Source organism: Larus michahellis, chromosome 1 (genome assembly GCF_964199755.1).
Source record: "Larus michahellis chromosome 1, bLarMic1.1, whole genome shotgun sequence".
Taxonomy (NCBI): domain Eukaryota; kingdom Metazoa; phylum Chordata; class Aves; order Charadriiformes; family Laridae; genus Larus; species Larus michahellis.
In genome coordinates, this window is record NC_133896.1 from 129,882,328 (window position 1) to 129,900,792 (window position 18,465).

Genomic DNA, 18,465 nt, shown 5'->3' on the forward strand with positions numbered 1-18,465 from the left:
TTTAACAGCAGCCCTGTACCCTTCCATTGAACACATACGCCTCTAACATTCATCGAGGAGAGTAAAACTACAATAAACTTGCAGCAAGAGACCAGTCGTTTGCACCCACACATCCTTTGTGGCGAATACTATCCTCTCAGTGCAGCCACTGGCTGTACTGATAACAACACTCTCTTAGACTGTCATCACCCTGATAAAAACTGCCTCTCCTAGCACTGTAGCACACTTTAGAAAAATAAGCTTGTCCTTTAAAACACTGGTCTTCAGAGAGTTTCTTTGTCTCTATGACTCCCTCTGATTCCTCCTTTCTACCAGCAATGGCAGGCAGCACAGCTGGATCAAAACATACATAGAGCAGCAGTACTCTTAGCTACTCTGCACTCCATGCTCTGGTGACATGAGGCACAGCAAAAGCAACAGCCCTCACATTGATGGAGTGTTAAAACTGTATTTGGTTAGTCTGCACAACTAAGGCAAATCCATACGACAGTAATATAATCCATACAAATCTTTCTTCTTTTTTTTTTTTTTTCCTCTTATAACAGTGATTTAAATATTCAGTTCCCTCTGCATGCACTTCAGACGCCTGGTCTAAAAATAGGAAGTACTATGGCGCACACTCTAAAAATATGCATACATAGTAGTCTTCATCATTGGTATGTGAAGTTAAATGGTACTCACTACCTACGTATACATAGTGGACTCCTGGCTGTGTAACTCTCCTACTGTTGACTTCACTGTAACACAAGCATTCCACTAGCTGAGGTTGTGAAGCTTCCATCGTTTCAAATGGCAAAATGACAACTGCACCATCACTTACAGTGCCCAAAGTCTGCTTTAAGGATCTGAGAATTCTCTCTCTAGATACGAAATACTTCTACATATGAAGCCACCTTTTTATTTATCTATTTATTTTTTAAGACTAACATTTCATACCTAGGTACATCTACAGATAGGCAACCACCATAATTCCCTGATTATTGATGAGTATCCAACTATAAAGTCAGATACTTTGTTTTAGCTAAGAACACCTGAAAATTTGGCCCTATGTGCTGAACTTTGCAGGTTTGGAAGCAGGGGTTACATTCTCACTTGTTCAGCCTCATTACCAAAAAAAAGATAAAACTCCGAAATACTCTTCTACATCCAAAAAAGTACAGAGAAATACTACACTGTACTTCTACATACAGAAGTGCAGAGAAATACTATAGTGTCTTCAGGGAGTCACTTCACTATTCTATGCTCCTCAGAGAGAGAAATTAGAACCGAGATGTTTCGTGTCTTCCCCAGATAGGTGAGGTACATTCCCATGGCAAGCTCAGGACAAAAATTCCCATTACTACCCACCCCAATAATTTAATGAGATCTACATACACATACCACACAGAGATACATATTAGGCAAAGTAAAAAACATAATTCCATTATAAAACTGAAGTATGAAGACATTTATTTACAGTGCAGTAAAGAAAAAAATAAAAGCACCTTAGCTCTTTGCAGCATTGCATGTGACATATTTCATTATAAGTGACCCAAACTTGAGACACTTCTAATACAATGATGCTGATGTCATCCCTACTGAAGAACTTCACATCCTCCATGGTGATAGGATGGAGACTAAGCTTAGGACACTAGGAGGTGCTTTGGGTTATGAGTTATTTGTTTCCACTAGCAGCCATAATGTCTAATACTCAAAAGAAATGCAAGGTGCTAAGCAAATAAAGTGCAAGAAGCTTTCACTTAATTTTTGAGAAGACAGTTGTTTTTGTGTATTTCCACTAAATTCTTGGGTATTCATCTGCTAAAGCTTTCTCAGCAACTTGTAAAACACTGAGATACTTTTATTTGTGGTGATATAGTGCATAGAAGAAAAAGTCAACGACTTCCATTTACCTCTTTCTGATTTCAAGACTGTGGTACTTCTGAGGTAGTCAGAGGGTTTTGAACTACTGATATTAAACTAACGATAACGTATCACCGCCTCAAAAAGAAGGACTCAGTGTCTTCTGTCCCCATGTAACAAGTCACTGAGCTGCCTGGTTGGTGTACTACAAACCCCCTGACAATCAGGGTAGTGCTCATCACCTCTTAACTTCAGCCATCTAAAAGGGAGACAGATAGTCAAAACTAATTGTCAAGGCATCTGGTTAACACTGAGTAATAGGTCTCCAGAGAACGATTCGTATCACCTGCCCTTAGAGCACATTTTACGATGGGTTCAATTACTCCCTGGAGATGCGCTCTGGAGAGCACCTACATGATTAGTTCACACTATCTGCCCAACCACTAGATATAGAAAGTGAACACCACCCTAATAGCAGAACATCACAAAGAATTAGATAAATGATGAAGTCAGAAAAACGAGCTATTTCAGAACATCACAATTAATGTGTTAAATTTAATACCCTTACTAACAAGCAGCAAATATGAAGGGTAAAACAGTGCAAAACAAATAGCCCTCTGTCCGCTCTCAGTAACAGTCACATTTCAGTATTAGTGCTGGCTAATTGTCTGTTTCTCGGCAACCCAGACTACAGTGCATTGTAGAAATCCAATTCTAATACCACAGAGAGAAGTATTATCTTATTACACTGATTAGAGTGTAAAAAACTGCAATTTGATCAAAGCAGACCACAGCTACAGTCATTATGTATAGTCAAGGTCTATGCCCTGTTTCCATGCTAGGGTGGCATGCTGTAATGACATCCTATCTGAAATAAAATGCATTTCCTTCCATCCTCAGATTTCCTGAGTAAGATGAGCATCAGGCCAGTTTTTGAAGGATGTCTCCTATAATGATTTCAAAATACGCATGTGATAATAAACCTATGTGCAAAAAACTCTGAAACAGAAGTCTCCAAACAATGATTGCTCTCCATGTACAAACGCACACCAGATACACATACTCAGACACTAAGTTTTCCACAAAGATGCGCTTGTCAGTTGTCGTGCAGCGCTGCACCTGCAAGAAAGAAATCGCATCCACAAGACACTATGTCCAATATACACAACGTTCCCAGCAGGTGATCTGCCACCTTCCAAAGGCACCTACTTGCTTCCAGTTGTATTAGGCATTGGAAGAAACACTTTGATGAGAAATCCCCTTTTGAGAATCTATTGTCTTGCTACTGCTCCGTACTTCATCAATATTTTCAGGACATTTCACCTCCGCCTTGTCTGTCAGCATGGTGGATGTGGGAGGCTTGCAAATAAAGCAGAGGAACTTGAAACAGGACAGCAAACCTTCGGAAATGCTGGATGAGAAAAGCTTTTTGCATGGGTGGCAAAACTGGTAGAACACCAACATGAAGAGGACAGCCATGCAGTAACTTATCAGGAGCTGCAAGACCAACAACGGGGCGCAGACATACAGGTAGACATCGGTTTTATAGATGTACCACATCAGCAGGAGGAACGCGTTCTCGATGAATCGCAACATGTAATACACTGTCAGTCGGTACCAGTTTTGGGATTTGTTAATTAAGTCAGGATCATTGAGCTTCACCTGCACTGCCGACCAGCAGAACATGTTAATGCCAGCATACAAGAAGGTGAGAAGGCACAAGACGATGGTGGTGCCGACCCTGCTCAATGCCTTCTCTATGTTCTCGGGAAATGGGGACTTGCTTTGCCAGAAGAGAATCCATGGGTAGAAGAAAAAACCAAAGAAATTCACGAGCACAACGGGGAGAATCCAGATTTGAAGGACTGAACTGAAAAGGACCAACACTGTAACTCGCGTAGCGATCTCAAAGCTTCTCCACATGAATATGCAGAGGTAGGCAGCTGGTTTCACGCTGATGTCATAATCATCATACTTAATCTTAATAGCTAGGATGTTGCAGCGTAAGGCCCCATATACAATGGACAGGAGAGAAAGGACCATAAAAATACCTGCAAAGAGAAAACACAGATCAGGACTTTCAGCTTAGCAGAAGTTAAAGACATTGCAAGGGTAGTGCAGATGTAGTTGTCTTCATGGTACTTCTGGGGATTCCCAGCAGGGTGTAATGCCAAAAAAAAGCCATTCCTCCTATACACTTCTGGGTTTTTACACTACCCCTGCCGCCTATTCTGGTCTTGATTTATTACTTTTCCAAGTAGCTAGAAAGAAAAAAAGGCACTTAACAGTCACAGGTGTCTCTCCCTCCTCCCTCCACCCAGGGCTGTTCATACGTGTACTGTCTTTGCTAATTATACAGCTCAGTCGTAAGTGTATCCAAGTTGCTCTCAGGCTCTCGGAGTACTCCACAAGGCACCAAGATGCTACTCCCCCTCTGTACAGATGAAAAACTGCAAAAGAGAAGTTGAAATTTTGGAGTTATTTAGGCATGCAGATACCTCAGTGATTGTGAAGTTCTACGTCGAAGCAAATTGCCTAAGCTCACAGAAGAGTTCCGTGATGGAGCTCCAAATCGAAAGCCAAGGCAATTGAAACCCAGAACCATCTGCACTTTTTCTGCCTGTGTAGACAGATGTGATCACCTGTCTACATTGTATTTTCCTATACATCTATTTGGCTTATACACGTACCTCTATAATTTTAAAAACCTGCTTTTAAAAATGCCTTTAAATTCAGATGAACTTTCTGTATCTCTCACCTTCCCAGAATCACTCAAGTGAAAGTTGCATGGCATTTAAATCCTGCAGAAAGTAAAGGCAGAGGCCAAGTGGTTACCTGGCCTCCCCTCCAGACGCAGCAGGGGCAAAGCTTTTCTGGCCCTGGAGGAGGGCGTCTTGTCTTGGTACATTAAGTAGGTACTGATGTATAAGAACCCTGGATGCATAGAATAAGCATTCATAGAGAAGTACCTTAGGCACAGCATAGGAATATGCCATAGAGAAATGCTAACTGCCCACGGTTTTGTTAGCATTTGCAGACTTTCTTCACAATTTTTACCAATACGCTGAATAGCTGATTTAGGGGACTAATTTTTGGCACCTCCAATCAGTACTTTTCGTTTCAATCTTAGCACTTTATCCATGCAAGGAACTCTTCAAATGCAAATTAGTTAAGCACAGTAAAAATGACTCAGTTGTTTTCTTTCAACGAAACTAACCAAGCTAGCTGGTCGTGCTTCAGGGCACTATATTGCATCAGATAAAACAAAATACTCAGAGCTGGGAGTTCTTGATTATGTCAATTACTGTTGCAATGCTTAGCAACCAGTGCTTTCTGGAGCCTTCAATTAGTTTATGTGTCAATATCCTACAAATGGACTGGATTCCCTGCTTTCCTATAGCTATTTAGCCATGACTGTAAGGGGTTTTTTTGTTTGGTTGGTTCTTTTTCCCCTAATGGAAGTTACTAATTTCTGAGCATGATTTTGAAAGAAACGAGTGTATGTTATGATCTCTAACAACTTTCTAACAGGATTTTCTCTATCATTTTAGCTAACCTCTCTCACACCCCAATCCCCAAACACCTCTGAATTCCTTTACAAATGAATTAATTAATCCTTTATATCTAAATTTCCAATAGCACTCAGTAAGCTGAAAAACATTTGCCATTTTATATGGTAATTTTTACATGCCAGTTTGGTGGTGCGTATATTCTCTGGAAATGGTTATGTATTTGCTTGTTTAACACTTATATTTTTAATGTGTGTTTTTAAACTTCTTTCTTACAGCACTGTACTTGATCTGAGAATTTTTAAACATTGTATCTCCGAAAACATTGGCTGAAAGCAGAAGAGCAAGTGAGTGCAGTCAAGAATACCACTTGATATCCTATGGCTCTTTACAAAATCTTTCCTGTAGTTTTGAGCTGGCTCTAGAGCTGTGAGAGAACAAATAACTTCCATCAGCTAATGAAGGAAAAGAACATTCTCAGAGTCAAGGAAACAAAAACCCTACTCACTGGGGACAGGGTGCTGCTATCCTGGAACTCTGCTTGCTTTCTGCTTTGATAGGCTTAGACATTCATCTTATTATCCAATTTCATTTTAAGAATTCTATATTAATCTCAAACTTGTCTTAAAAACTCAAGCCTTCAAAAGAGGTACTCCTCCATTGATGGAAGAGGATCTTCTGCATTCAATATTGCACACTGACAACAGGCCCTTTTTCAAGGGCAAGAGGCCAAGTCATACATCGCCCACCTCCAACTAGCTGGTTTTGTAATTAATGCTAACTCAGGTCTTTTTGGCACCCCCTGGCCTTGTGCTCTACCAGGTGGAGAAGTACCAGGTGGTCCTACCTAACTGAAGAGGTCTGGATAGCTGCCCAACAGCGTGTAAGTGGACCAGAGCCTGATGTTGGCCACCTCTTCCAACCAAGGTTAGAGCTGGTTCTAAGGCAACGCATGATACTGACAGATGCTGAAGCATTTAGTACAGGGCGAAGCCCAAATGGACAAGAGAGACCTCAGTGTCTGTTCTAGGAGTGGCAATTACAAAGTCAGACTGGGCATTTCATACTGTAACAGGTTATAAACTTCTTCCCAGTTACACTGTAACCGAAGAAAGAGCTGAATGGCTAGTACTAGGACTCAGATTAGGCTATTACATGTGGGTTTCCAATGTTGCATTTAACCAGCAACATTTCATTTAGCATTTCATGCTAAACAGTCACTGAAGCTTCATGTCTTTCATCACTAACCTAGAGGCTTTGTCTCCTGCTTTTGCAACTCTTTAGTTCTCTTGACCTTACACTCTTGGCAGACAGTAAAATGACAGTTTTGGAGAATGCCAGACACTGGCAAGAATCCGATCATCCAGAAGAAAACATCCAGAGAAATTAATGAATGCCACGAAATACAGAAAACAGATGCAGCATGGCTCTGGTTGACAAAGGGCTAGGCAAGGATGCACACTCTTTTCAGAACTGTTCACTTCAATACTGGAAGCAATAACGAGTTTCAAACAGATCTGAAAGGGACAAACCATGCTATGTAGCATGATGGCAAACAGCTTTACGTTCACAGGTGACACCGACCTCATTACCATGGACCAAGCAGAATTTACAAAGAACAAAAGACAGGGTAGCGTAGGAATCCAGAAAAATAAGAGACTGATGTGGAGACAAAACAAAAAGAACATGGAAATAAAAATACAAGAAAAGAGTGATAATTATGACAGAGACAAATGGAAAAGAGTGTGCAGTTTGGAGGACCAGTGTCAAAGAACAGGTAGGTTGAAGAGATCTGAAGTGTGGAATAGCCGTACTAGCTGTTAAATTACCTTGATGATGCTGCAAGATCAAGAGGTTGAAGTCCTGTCCCCATACATGTGATTCCCCACGTACACACAACAAACAAGCTGAAACTGCATTCTGCATCATTCCTGTTTATTCTGGAGGCTGAATAATACTGGTGGACAAAAGGTATTACTGCAGAAATAAGCGGGCTAAAGAGAGTGCAGAAAGTTTCAGTATTTCAGAATATAAGTACACACAAGAGGAATATGGTTAGGACTCTTGTTTTTCTGATAAATGAACTCTAATAGATATTGCCATTGTTCCTAAATCACTGATTAAAGAAAAAAGCCAAAACCTTTTTTTTTCCTTTTGATTTCTATGTTTTCAGAATTGCACCTGCTATGCAGGTGGCCTCTGGGAGACACGAGACAACTACTGCATTTGCTGGTGGGGGTTCACTGCACTCCCTGGTGAGCCAGTTTATCTCTGGTTGTTTAACTTCACCCGCAGAAGGTCACTTACCAGTCTGTGAGTCAGAATTTACCTCGGCAGTGACTGATAAAAGTCAGAAGTAATAGGGAGTTACAAACCGTTATTAAATTTGCAATTCACTGATTATCTGGAATACAGCGCTTCTCCTTGGCAATCATGACCAGTAAGGTCAACACGAGTAATACAAGAAATACAATAAAAAGGTGACCTTTCTCAAGCAAATGCCATCTGCAGCAAGGTGACTGGAAATTTTGCTAATTGCACTGCTCAGCAAAGGATTCAGCTGCTTTGTTCGCATCCCATGTCACAAATGCCATGGGTATTCAAAGCGCCTACCTTGGCTGTGAAGTACTCACGAACTGTCAGGAACAATGTCTTTCAAGTAACTACTGCTATGACCTTCAACGAGTACTTTTGTATAAAGACCTTAACCTTTTGTAATATCCTTATGTGCTGACTTGCCCTTTGGCATGCTAAAGTTTTCCATTCCCTGAGTTGAGGGGAGAACACCGACGTTATTATAAAGGCTTCTCCAAAAAAAAAAATAATCTTAGTTCCTTACCTTGGTACACTGCCAACCAAGGCACCAGAAATGAAGAAAGCATTCAGATTCCTACAGTGTCACCCCAGCCTCAGCCTGCCTGGCTGTGAAGCTGGTAAAAATCCCTGGCCTCTCAGAGCCTTGGAGATATAACAAAAGCTATTGGGTATTTCAGTGGAAACACACCTCTAGTTCACACAGGTGCCAAAGTCCTTAAACCAAAAAGCTGGTGTCCTATGGCCGGCTGGAGTACATTCTTCATTTAGCAGCCAGCCAGCAAATCAAGACTTTTTTTTCAAGGAGCTAGAGCATATCATGGAGCAAAATGCAGAGTCCCACGGTAAAGAGGGATGTGTCCTGGTAAGTCCATGTGGTGTATCACTGCTTGGTGAAGGCTTAACAGCTTGTGTCCAGAGATGAGATGGCCACATTTGCATACCACCTTATTGAGTCCTGCCTTTTGATTCCAAATTCAGAGTCTGGCACAAGTAAAGACAGTTCACGTCTTCGGTCCATATTTGAAACTGCATTCCTAAAAGAATGCAGTTCTTCTTTAGTGCAGCATGGCAAAATATGCTCTGCACTGTACCCCAAGGAATTTTCCAGAAAGTTTGCTCAAAAACCCAAATGGAACAGAGGCAAATTTTTTTTTCCCTCTTCCTTAGTCTGTCCAGCTGCCTCCCTCTCATACCATAATGGCCACTTATCAAATTAATGTTTTTATAGCAACCCAAGCAGCTACAGGAAGCGTCATAGTCTAAAACATGATGGTATAGATAAACTTGAGAGCAACATCACCATCAAAAGCTGTCAGAGAGATGAAACCCATTGTAATATGTTTGGTTCTCGTCCAGGGCAGCTAAATCTGACTGCTGACCCTTCTCCTCTCCCTCCCACCAAAACATGGAGGTGATAACAACAGCTCTACCTACTTCTGGCAGCCGTGATCTCCTGCTGCAGGACACAGATATAGAGCTGGAGCGTGAGCTGGGGTGCTGAGCCGAGGAATGCCTGGATCACAGATGCCCTGCTGAATGCAGACCTGTGCGTACACAGCTTGCCTTCAGCCTGACCCACTTCCTTCTCAATTTCTTCCGAGTACCCATCCTTGGGCATCTGCCTCTTCTTCGTGATGCTGACATAGGGCTCTTCAACTCTACCAGCACGGAAGTAAATGTAAAAGACTTCCACACACCTACAAGCAAATCGGTAAATACAATAACAGGGAAAAAAAAAAGAAAGAAAAGTATAGGTCTTCCCACTCCTTAGTATTTTAAGTCATCACATACTAAATTATTTGTTCACAGATCAAAGCCTGTATGTTTTCTCCTCTTGGTAAATTTGGAATGTGACATATTTCACCCTTTAAAACACAAACTACATGTGACTAGAGGGCAAGAATCTGGCGGTGCCCTTTGGGCTGCTTGTAGTACTCAGACACAGGAGGCGGTTTAGTTGTTTCCTATGAACAGCCCTTGCTCGCTGCTGTCCTATTAAAGTCCTTAAATTACTCATCCACTACAATGTTCATAGGCTTTCAGCTCAGGACCCAAGTTGGAAGAGTTTCTTTGATTCTCACATCTTTCTCTTGAAATCTGTACATCTGTGACAGGGCAATAAAACCTGCTCTCATACCTTTGCCTTAAACAAACAACCTCAAGGCATCGGAGAGCATCTCAGGGTACGAGCGGACTCAAACAGCTGGACTCTAATCCTTGCTTTACCAAGCAACGGTCCCAAAACACAAATAAGAAGCCCTAGCAGCAATAACAAGAACAAGCAGTTTAGAGCCTCACAACTCTGGATATTAACATTTTTTAAAAAGACAGAGAAATAGGAGCTTTACCCCTTATGTTTGCTTACGTTTATTGCGTTGTTTAAGGAATATTCAACACAATCTTGCAAAAATATTCTAAATAAGAAGATGCAGAGTTTCCAGTTACTACAGTTCTTTGTACTTTAAACAGAGTCAAACCAAACCCTCTTGCTTATGTAGGTCTAACTTACCACAGAGTAACTTCCAAAGGAAAAAGTGGTGTCAGAACATACATTTCTATTCATAAGTTACATATTGTTGTAATACACGCTGCCTCTACCCATGCACAGAGAATAATCCATACATTTGGGAGGGTACGGAAAAGGATTAAAGGAGCTGACAGCGGCAAATGCTGTAGCAACGAAGACAAGTTTTCTCCTTGAGTGTTAAAGAAGATAATATAGCCTCAGACATATTTATGAAAGGAAAGTTTCTAAAAATTCCTTCCAATGCCTATTTTCAGTTTGCCAAAAAATTTAGAAAAACTATTCTAAGAGACTTGCTTGAGTATCAAGGTGTCAAGGGTGTGACTGGGCATCAAGCAGGACCCAAAACACAAAGGGGAGCAGTCAACCTTTTCTGGGAAGTAATACCAAGCAAGGATCTACTGAGGTACAGATGAAGTCACAAGCTGAAAGGGAAGGAAGAGAGAGGAAAAAAATACTATTTCTGTCACATTGCATAAGGGACCTAAAAATACAGGGCCTGCTGTGGAGGAGTCCACATACAGCAGGACCATAAAGGATAAATAGCATTGACTACTGAAAAATAAAATCCCCAAAAGCCCAAATCCAGTGCAGACACAACTTGTTTTCTCTTTTATGTCTAACACTGGTACAGGCTTCAAGAAGAAAAACAATTGTAGCATGAGCAACAGGACTGGTGAGGGCTGGCTTCCAGCCCAGAGAGAAGCTCAGGGAAGAGAAACCCCCACTGCAAGGACGATGTGTGGCACCAGCTCTGGCCACATCTCCTCCTGTGGCCCGACATGCACGGTATCTTCTTCTTGTTTAGGTATCATGCTCTGATGAGGACTGAGCTGTCTCCTTTCCTTCTGTAGTGCCTGCTGGGGTTCAGCTCCTCCACCTGGTTGCCTCTGTAGGTAATACTCGCGGGAATGCAGCATCTCCAAGTCTCTGACAGGTCAGATTTGGCCAGTAAGTTTTTGTAATGTACAAATAAGGCTTATCTTCTATTTAAAGTTATCTCACGATCACAAAGCACGCAACTATGCTTGTCTGAGACTTTGAATTCCCATTTCCTTCTCAGCTTGATTTTTTTTCAACAATTGCCAAGTCAGAGTCTAACAGAGCCTTTTAGCACAAAGCTCACACACCAAACCATAAAGCAGCACTGACAGAAATGCAAATAAAAGCATACTGACTTTTGTTTTAATAAACTCGATTTCATTTTTTCCCCTAACGGGACTACTAGCAAATTTCACTTTCTCTAGATGGAGAGAAGTTTTAGGATCCTGTAGTACTATTCTTGATTCACGAGGCTTCAGCTACTATTATCGCTAAAGCTATTTGAAGTGCCTGGTGTGCTGGAGGCTCCATTCACAGTGGTGACTTTCTATTTTCCCCTTGTTAATCTTTTCAGTCCCTGCCAGCTTTGTTCCATGTGAAAGAATCCACACAGCCAAAAATAAAGTGTGAAAAATTAATAAAGCACAACAGCCTATGAAATTAACAGAGATTTTGAAAGCAACAAATTGATTTTATTCCAAAAGAAAGATCCCAGAACATTTTTGTCTCGCTTAGTATTCATAGCCATCTATTCATCATGAGCTAAGGGCAAGTCTGAAGCTATTACGGAAAATGAGATCTCGGCATCAGCCTCTGAACCCTTGCCGTGTGTGATTAGAAGCAGGTATAATCTAGGGGCCCATCGAACAGATATGTAGTAATCTCATAAAGGAGATTATAAGATTCATAAACTACTAACTATAGGAAATATTATAATCAACAAGATGTTGGATTTTGGAGCAAGCATTTGATTTGTATTTATTAGCTAGGTATTAAGTAGCAGTATATTGTTTGTAATGGGAAATTTTATGTCCATATAGAAAAGCAAACGCAATGTGAAATGAATGGTCTGATGAGCAAACCTTAGGGCCAAAGGGGACTGACCAGTAAAACAGAGCAATAAAAATGGTATGTACAAGCACTCAGATGACATCAGTAATGATGCCCATCTTCTTCTGAGCCCTGCCCATCCCATGCAAGAGTGTCTCTGGAGATCGTGCTTTCTGGGGCCAATAACAAATGTACTCAGTGCTCTAGTGGATGCCACTGCCCAAGCAACAGCTTCTAACAGGAGCAGACCGGCAGCTGATAACACTAGAAAGAAAGACCACCAATCTAAATGTTTAAGTCATAAATTATAAGAGGGGCATAGACACTTGAAGAATCAATTCACGTCACATACCTGTGTTATGTTACAACTTTGTCTATGAAGTGCATTCAGAAAGGTTGTCTTTAAATGAACTGGCTTGCTCTTTTTTAGTATGAAACACAACTAAAAGACAATGCAAGAAGATGACTGCAAGCCAGCTTTCCTCCACAGTTACAAACTCCATTACAGAACAAGGAATTCCCCAGAAGACCCCGTTTCTCACTGCTCATTCCTGCTCTGCTCTGGAAGAACAGGACTGGGAGATCCCAACTTACGCACAATCCACCTCCTGCAATGCAGTGATGTTTAGGGCCCCTTCCACAGATCCTCATACGGCATCAACAGCAGAAGGCAGGCAGGTGGCTGGTTTCACTGCACGTAAAGCAATGACAGTTGCAGTATGGGCTCTGAAGGAACTAAAATTACTTTGAAGAAAAAAAGCGTTAGATCTACTCTCTACAGTGAAAGTTAAAAGGTAAGAAAAAGATGGTGCTGCTTTCTCCCCTGCTGCCAAATCTTGTCAGAGAGAAGAGCTATACTTTTTCAAGAATCCTGATGGTGCCTACAAAGAGTGATTCAGCAGCAACACATTAGTCTTCTACACAGTCAGTAGGAGGAATAATCCTATCCTTATACGCCTGGCGAGAGCAAGCATCTCATTCCCTCTCTTAATCATGGATGTGTGGGATTTAAACACAGGCAAAATAATGGTGGTGTGAAGAGGGATCAGGCAATGAAAACAGGGAACTTCCCACAGCCACCAAGCACTCCAAGAGCAAACGTCTATTCGAGAGACCTATCCACACATGCTCACTGCAAACGTAAAAGCAGGTTTCTCTAATGACTCAATTTTGACTAATTCCTTTTCTTTAGAGAAGTGTGCAAAAGACTTATCAGTCCTGCAGATTTACTTACCTGTGTCAGACAAAGATTTGTTCCTCACTCACTGTTCTACCTTCCATCTGCACTGACTTTCTGTTCATCGCATCTTGGACACCTAACACATCTGCTCAAGAATAAAGTAAAAAAAAAAAAAAGCCTGAAGAGGGTCTAGGCATATTCTTCCCATCTGGAAAAGAGGGAGATGCATCAACAGTTGTAAAGCTTAGAGCTAGCAGAATCTCCTACAGTAAGGTCTGCCAAATGAAGTCCTACAAGGAAGAGTGGTTTTTAGACCTACTCTATTCTGAACTATAAAGCAGGTCACTGGGAACGAGAGACTACCCACGAGAGACAATGCTTCTGCACAATGGGACTGAAGCATTATCTGCACCATTAGAGCTTATTCGATTTCAAACTGCAGAGTTAGGTGCCCAAAACATTAATTACTCTGATAATTTCAGCCTATAGTTGTTTTGCTTTGGAATATTTTTTGTTGTTGTTGTTTGGTTTTTCCGGGGGTTTTGGGCTTTTTGTTTCTTTTTTTTACTTCCTGCAGCTCACGGAATCTAACTTTGACTGTAACAGCAGCTCCTCTGGCAGTTTGATGCAAACTTCCTACTGCATCTGCTTATCTGCTTTGCTGCTGTCTACACATGTAATTGTTTCTCCTTATGCCTTGAGAAACAAAGCCCAATCCCATTAAGAAAAAAAAAAAAAAGTCTATTGTTTCTATCCTTGCCCCATTAAAATATGAGGAAAACAGATATTAGTGTTATATATAGGGGCCTATTATATTGGCTTTCGATTTTTTTCCCCACAAGAGAGGATCATCATCCTGCAGACAGAGTCATCTCCTAATTGCATATTCCTTGTAAGGAAGAACCCGTAGGCTGGCATTCAGCTAACAAAGCACTAGGGACGGTAGTTTCAAAGACACCAGCAGTCACTTAGCTTTCCTCTCCATGAAGCTGGTATCAGAAGGAAGCACCGCCAAGTTCACGCCAGTCCCTCCTGGATACGCCACTTCAGTAAATCAGATAGTAAGGAAGCACCGCATCCAGCAGACATACGGTACAATACCCTGCTTGTGACTGTAAGCCCTGACTGTTCAAATCAGTTTGTCGGAAATGTGCACTCTTCACTTCAGCTCCTGGCCTATTCAAGGCTTGCAGAATAGAAGAGAGCAAGCAGGTTAACAGGGGTTTCTCTGGCACCCTCCATGAAGAGCTGTTTGCATTTTGAACAAGTCCCTAAGTGCAGAGCAGCACACTAGCAAAAATACATCCAGTTATTGTTTATTGGAATTGTAGCAGCACCAACAACCTCAAGACAACGGCGGCACTACAGGTGCCATCCAACTGAGCAGGGAACAAAGAGACAGCCCTTGACTCAGGAGCTGCCAATAACGAGCCAAAAAGCTCATCATGGTCTTTTCTAAAGGAAAGAAGAACGTATTAAATCTCTCATTGACAATGGCTATCATTTTAAGTTATTTTTTTTGTGTAATAATTTACATTATGTGATAAATGAATCTCCTTTAAAAAAAAAAAAAAAAGAGAGAAAGTATCCAACTATATTTTCTAAGCATCCAGACAAATTAGTGTGCTCACAAGGAGTGACACTGACCTGAAATGCTGCAGGAATCACACGTGGTGCCCAGAAACCTGCAGTCACTTTCTTCCAGCCAACTCTCTAAAGAGTCTCCAGCATGCCTATATCCTGAGGATCAGAGCCAGGTCACCCAGGAGGGTAGGATTTCTACTCTACAAATTGCTCCAAATATATAGAGAAACTCTTCAGGAGTGGGAGAAGGAATTTTAAAAAAGGGTGCATTAACAGTACTCTCCCAGTACAGCAAAAGTCCTCTCCAGGAAAAGGGATGCTTCCTAATTTTAGTGCTTCCAGTGGCAGCAGCAGGACGAGTGCCTCCCGAACAGGAGGAGCGTGGGTGTTTTGGGAAGGTGGTGGTATGCAAGGAGGTTTTGTAAGGGAATGTACTTTTTTCACCCCTGTCACACAGAGGATTAGAAATAGGCTGGATCATTCGGCTTGCAAAGCTAAATACCCTCCTTCTCTGCCAAGATGTTTTCAAACCGTTCCCCAAAATTTAAACTTAACTTCTTAAAGGAAAAAGAAAGGGGATAAAAATGTCTGACTTTTAAGATGATGAAGAGAACTCACGCAATATACATGGGCTGTCAGTAAAGCAGCGCACAGATAGTACTGGAGTCTGAACTATCCTGTATCACGTCACAAACCCAACAGAGACGGCTAAAAAGTTAGTGTTAGCTTTTTTTAAAGCCAGCCGAAGCAGGCTGCCCTCTGTTGAAGCATGCCATCTCACACAGCCTAAAGGCTCTCCAACATCTCATTCCAATGCCGCAAGCAGACAGACAGACCCTAGGGCGGCTCTACTGTCCCTGTGTCCTCCTTGACCTAATCTGTGCCAGTGAGATGTAAGAGAGACTGAATGCGGGGGACGGAGGGAAGCTTCCTGCTGGGGAAGCAGAGACTAACAGCAGCAGGACTCTCTGATGCAAAGGAGCAGTGGTTTGCCTAAAAGGATGGGATGCCGACTCGTGCATGTTCCAGTCCACCCAGGACAGAAAGCCTCCTGTGCAAAGTAGGGAAAGGGTAAGGTATTTTATCTGCTGAAAACACTTCAACTTCTACAGAGCAGATCTACACCTGATGGGAAGAAAATGGTTTCCTCTTCCAACAGATACAACAATGTTTAGTAGCAGTGGATAGGGAGACAAGGAAAAGGAAAAAAAAAAAAGAAAAAAGACCTTTAATGTCTATCTCAGACTTTGCCTTCACACACTTCCGTACTGTATCCTACAAATAGACACATTTCCCTGAATCTAAAGAGAGGTTGTTTTCTATGAATTTTTTCCTCTTAATTTGTAGAGCCCTTCCAGCCTTTAGAAAGAAGTAAGTTTTTCAGACGGCATGAACGTAATACCCTCTTTTATAATTATAATTCCAGTTATCCTGGGTCTAGAGAGAAGTTCACATGCATCACTTCGTACTGCCTAAATGATGCCATGGGGACTGTGGCACAGGCATACTGCAACGCTTCCAGAACATCTTCAGACCTCCTGGAAATGCCAAGTCCGTACATCTTTGAGAAAGGCAGAAGCTGGCGACAGACTCCTATGCTGCGGTATCATGGAGAGGAGAGGAGAGGAGAAGGCTTCCGCGTGCCCACTCGTTTTACAGCAGCGACTGCGTCTGGGAGCTCGCCAACACAGCAGAAAGTGTGTTCTGCACAAAATGAGACTTGTGTTGTAAAAAACAGATAAACTTGATGTTGAGTAAGAAAGAGAAAGTGAAATCATGCTTGGTGGTTAAGGTCAAAGCAGAAGTCTATGTCTCTTCCAGATAATTAGAAAGAAAATCCTCTAATTTGTTGTTGTTGCTCACATCCTTTGTTTGCTTCTTCACACCTTTCAGCTTTACACAACATTCTTTCCTTGTCTGACCTCAAGAAATTGATTTAGAATGACAAAAGTCATGAACATGATTTGTATTTTGCTAGCTGCTTTGCCTTTGGTTCCACTCTTATTTTCCAAAGAACGTGGACATATTTTGTTCTCAGCTTTTAGAAAATGAGAGCTCTTGAAGAACTTCACTGTTAAGCTGTAAGTTAAACAACAAAATAAAATCCAGCCATGGTTATAGAGGAATTCAATGATTTTGAAGTGTAAGATGTTTTGTAACACCCAAACTGTTCTACCCTTATTAGTGTGAACAAATATTCCTTTTCCGCATTGTCCAGGAATTTCAAGAAGTTGGGGATACTTCTCCTAGCCTTTACTACAGAGATGCTGTATTTAATTCCCTTTCTTTTTAAGGAAGAGATTTGAACGTAAATTTGAAACGAAAGCCCCCAGCAAATATTTTGTCATGGGGTTGAGGCACCTCTGTAACTTTTCATCTGTGTGCTTGTTTTTCCTAAGGACATTTTCAGTCAGAAGTTGAATTGAAGCTGACAAAAATCTCCAAAGCAATTTGGGGCAAGAAGCTCACTTTCGGCAAGAAGAGCCCGGCCGAAAGCACTGGTAGTATTTCCAAGATGCACAGATGGGATGAGCACTATGGCTGTTTCAAACTGAGCGAAGGCTTCCTTTCTCTCTTGGAAGTAACCTCAGAGTAACGCGTTGTGGACAATCCAGCCGCGCACAGCCACAGCCACCTCCAAAGAGCCGCTCGGGTAGCAAGCAAGGGCAGCACACGGTGCCGGGGAGGGGGAGCGGGCTCTGCACCCCCCCCGGCCAGGGCCGCACCTGCCCCTCAGGAGGGGCTTCACCCACCTCCTCCATCGCCCGGCGCCCGCTGAGGGCCGGGCGGCGCCGCTCCCCTGGCTGCGGGGACCTCTACGAAGGAAGTCATCCCTCCCGCCCCTCCAGAAACGCGACCGGGGAGGATCTGACCGCGGCCAACACCGGTGCGGAGCCGCCGCCACCGCCGCCGCCCGGGAGCGGCGCACAGAGAGGCCGGGGCTCCTCCGGGCGCCCGGTGCGACCCCCCGGAGGCGGGAAGGGGGAGCGGGAGGGGACGCGGGGGGGGGGGTAACTCACCGACCTGACGATGGGCCCGAGCTGCAGGAGGTGCAGCAGCAGCACCAGCGGGCGGTCGCGGCTGACATCGCGGTGGATGAAGACCAGGCTGAGCTGCACCAGGGCGCAGGGCAGGAGAGCGAAGAGCAGCGTCAGCCACTGCCACATGCGGTCCCCCGCCGCCCGGTACGCCCCGCTCAGGCACAGGGCGGCCGCCGTCTCGGCCACAAAGAGGACGAGGGAGACGAGGACGGAGCCCGGGAATTTCATCGCCGACACCCACCCGCGGGCTGGGGAGGGGGGAACGCGTTTTCGCCGCAGCCTCCTCACGCCCCGGCCCGGCCCGGCGCGGCCCGCCCAACAGCCGCGCTGAGGCGCGGTGCGGCCCGGCGGCCGCTAGGGGGCGCCGCCACCGCCGCGCTCCCGCCCCGCCGCCGCCGCCGCCGTCCGGGAGGGAGCGGGGAAGGCGCCGGGGATGTGGGGGGGTGTCGGTCGGCGGGACCCCTCCGGCGGCGGCCCCCCTCCGGCTCGGGTGAGGCATGGAGCCGCTGGGGCTCGACCCCGGCGGGGCTGGGGCGTTCGTGGGGGAACGGTCCCCGGTAGGGCAGGGGGCGCCGCCCCCCCTCGTCACGTCGCCTG

At 43.6% G+C, this 18,465-nt stretch overlaps 1 protein-coding gene across 2 annotated transcripts; it reads right to left on the reverse strand.

Annotated features, from left to right (window-relative positions):
- Positions 1-532: 532 nt before the first annotated feature.
- Positions 533-18,251, reverse strand: XK (X-linked Kx blood group antigen, Kell and VPS13A binding protein). Of its 2 annotated transcripts, none has more exons than XM_074604050.1 (3): positions 17,852-18,223; positions 9,102-9,364; positions 533-3,893 (listed from the first exon to the last, which is right to left on the reverse strand). In XM_074604050.1, the coding sequence occupies exons 1-3, from the start codon at positions 18,094-18,096 to the stop codon at positions 3,067-3,069; spliced, it is 1,335 nt and encodes a 444-aa protein (XP_074460151.1). In that variant the 5' UTR covers positions 18,097-18,223; the 3' UTR covers positions 533-3,066. The 2 variants fall into 2 exon arrangements, with proteins under 2 accessions (XP_074460151.1, XP_074460162.1); XM_074604061.1 differs by having other exon boundaries at positions 925-3,893; positions 17,848-18,251.
- Positions 18,252-18,465: the final 214 nt, after the last annotated feature.

What these genes read in the sequence shown, in the direction of transcription:
- XK (XM_074604050.1), bottom strand. Translation starts at nt 18,096, where the DNA reads ATGAAATTCCCGGGCTCCGTCCTCGTCTCCCTCGTCCTCTTTGTGGCC. An exon ending in CAGCTCGGGCCCATCGTCAG is followed by an intron (nt 9,365 to 17,851) that starts GTCGGTGAGTTA and finishes ATTTGCTTGTAG; the next exon opens with GTGTGTGGAAGTCTTTTACA. An exon ending in GGAGATCACGGCTGCCAGAA is followed by an intron (nt 3,894 to 9,101) that starts GTAGGTAGAGCT and finishes TTCTCTTTGCAG; the next exon opens with GTATTTTTATGGTCCTTTCT.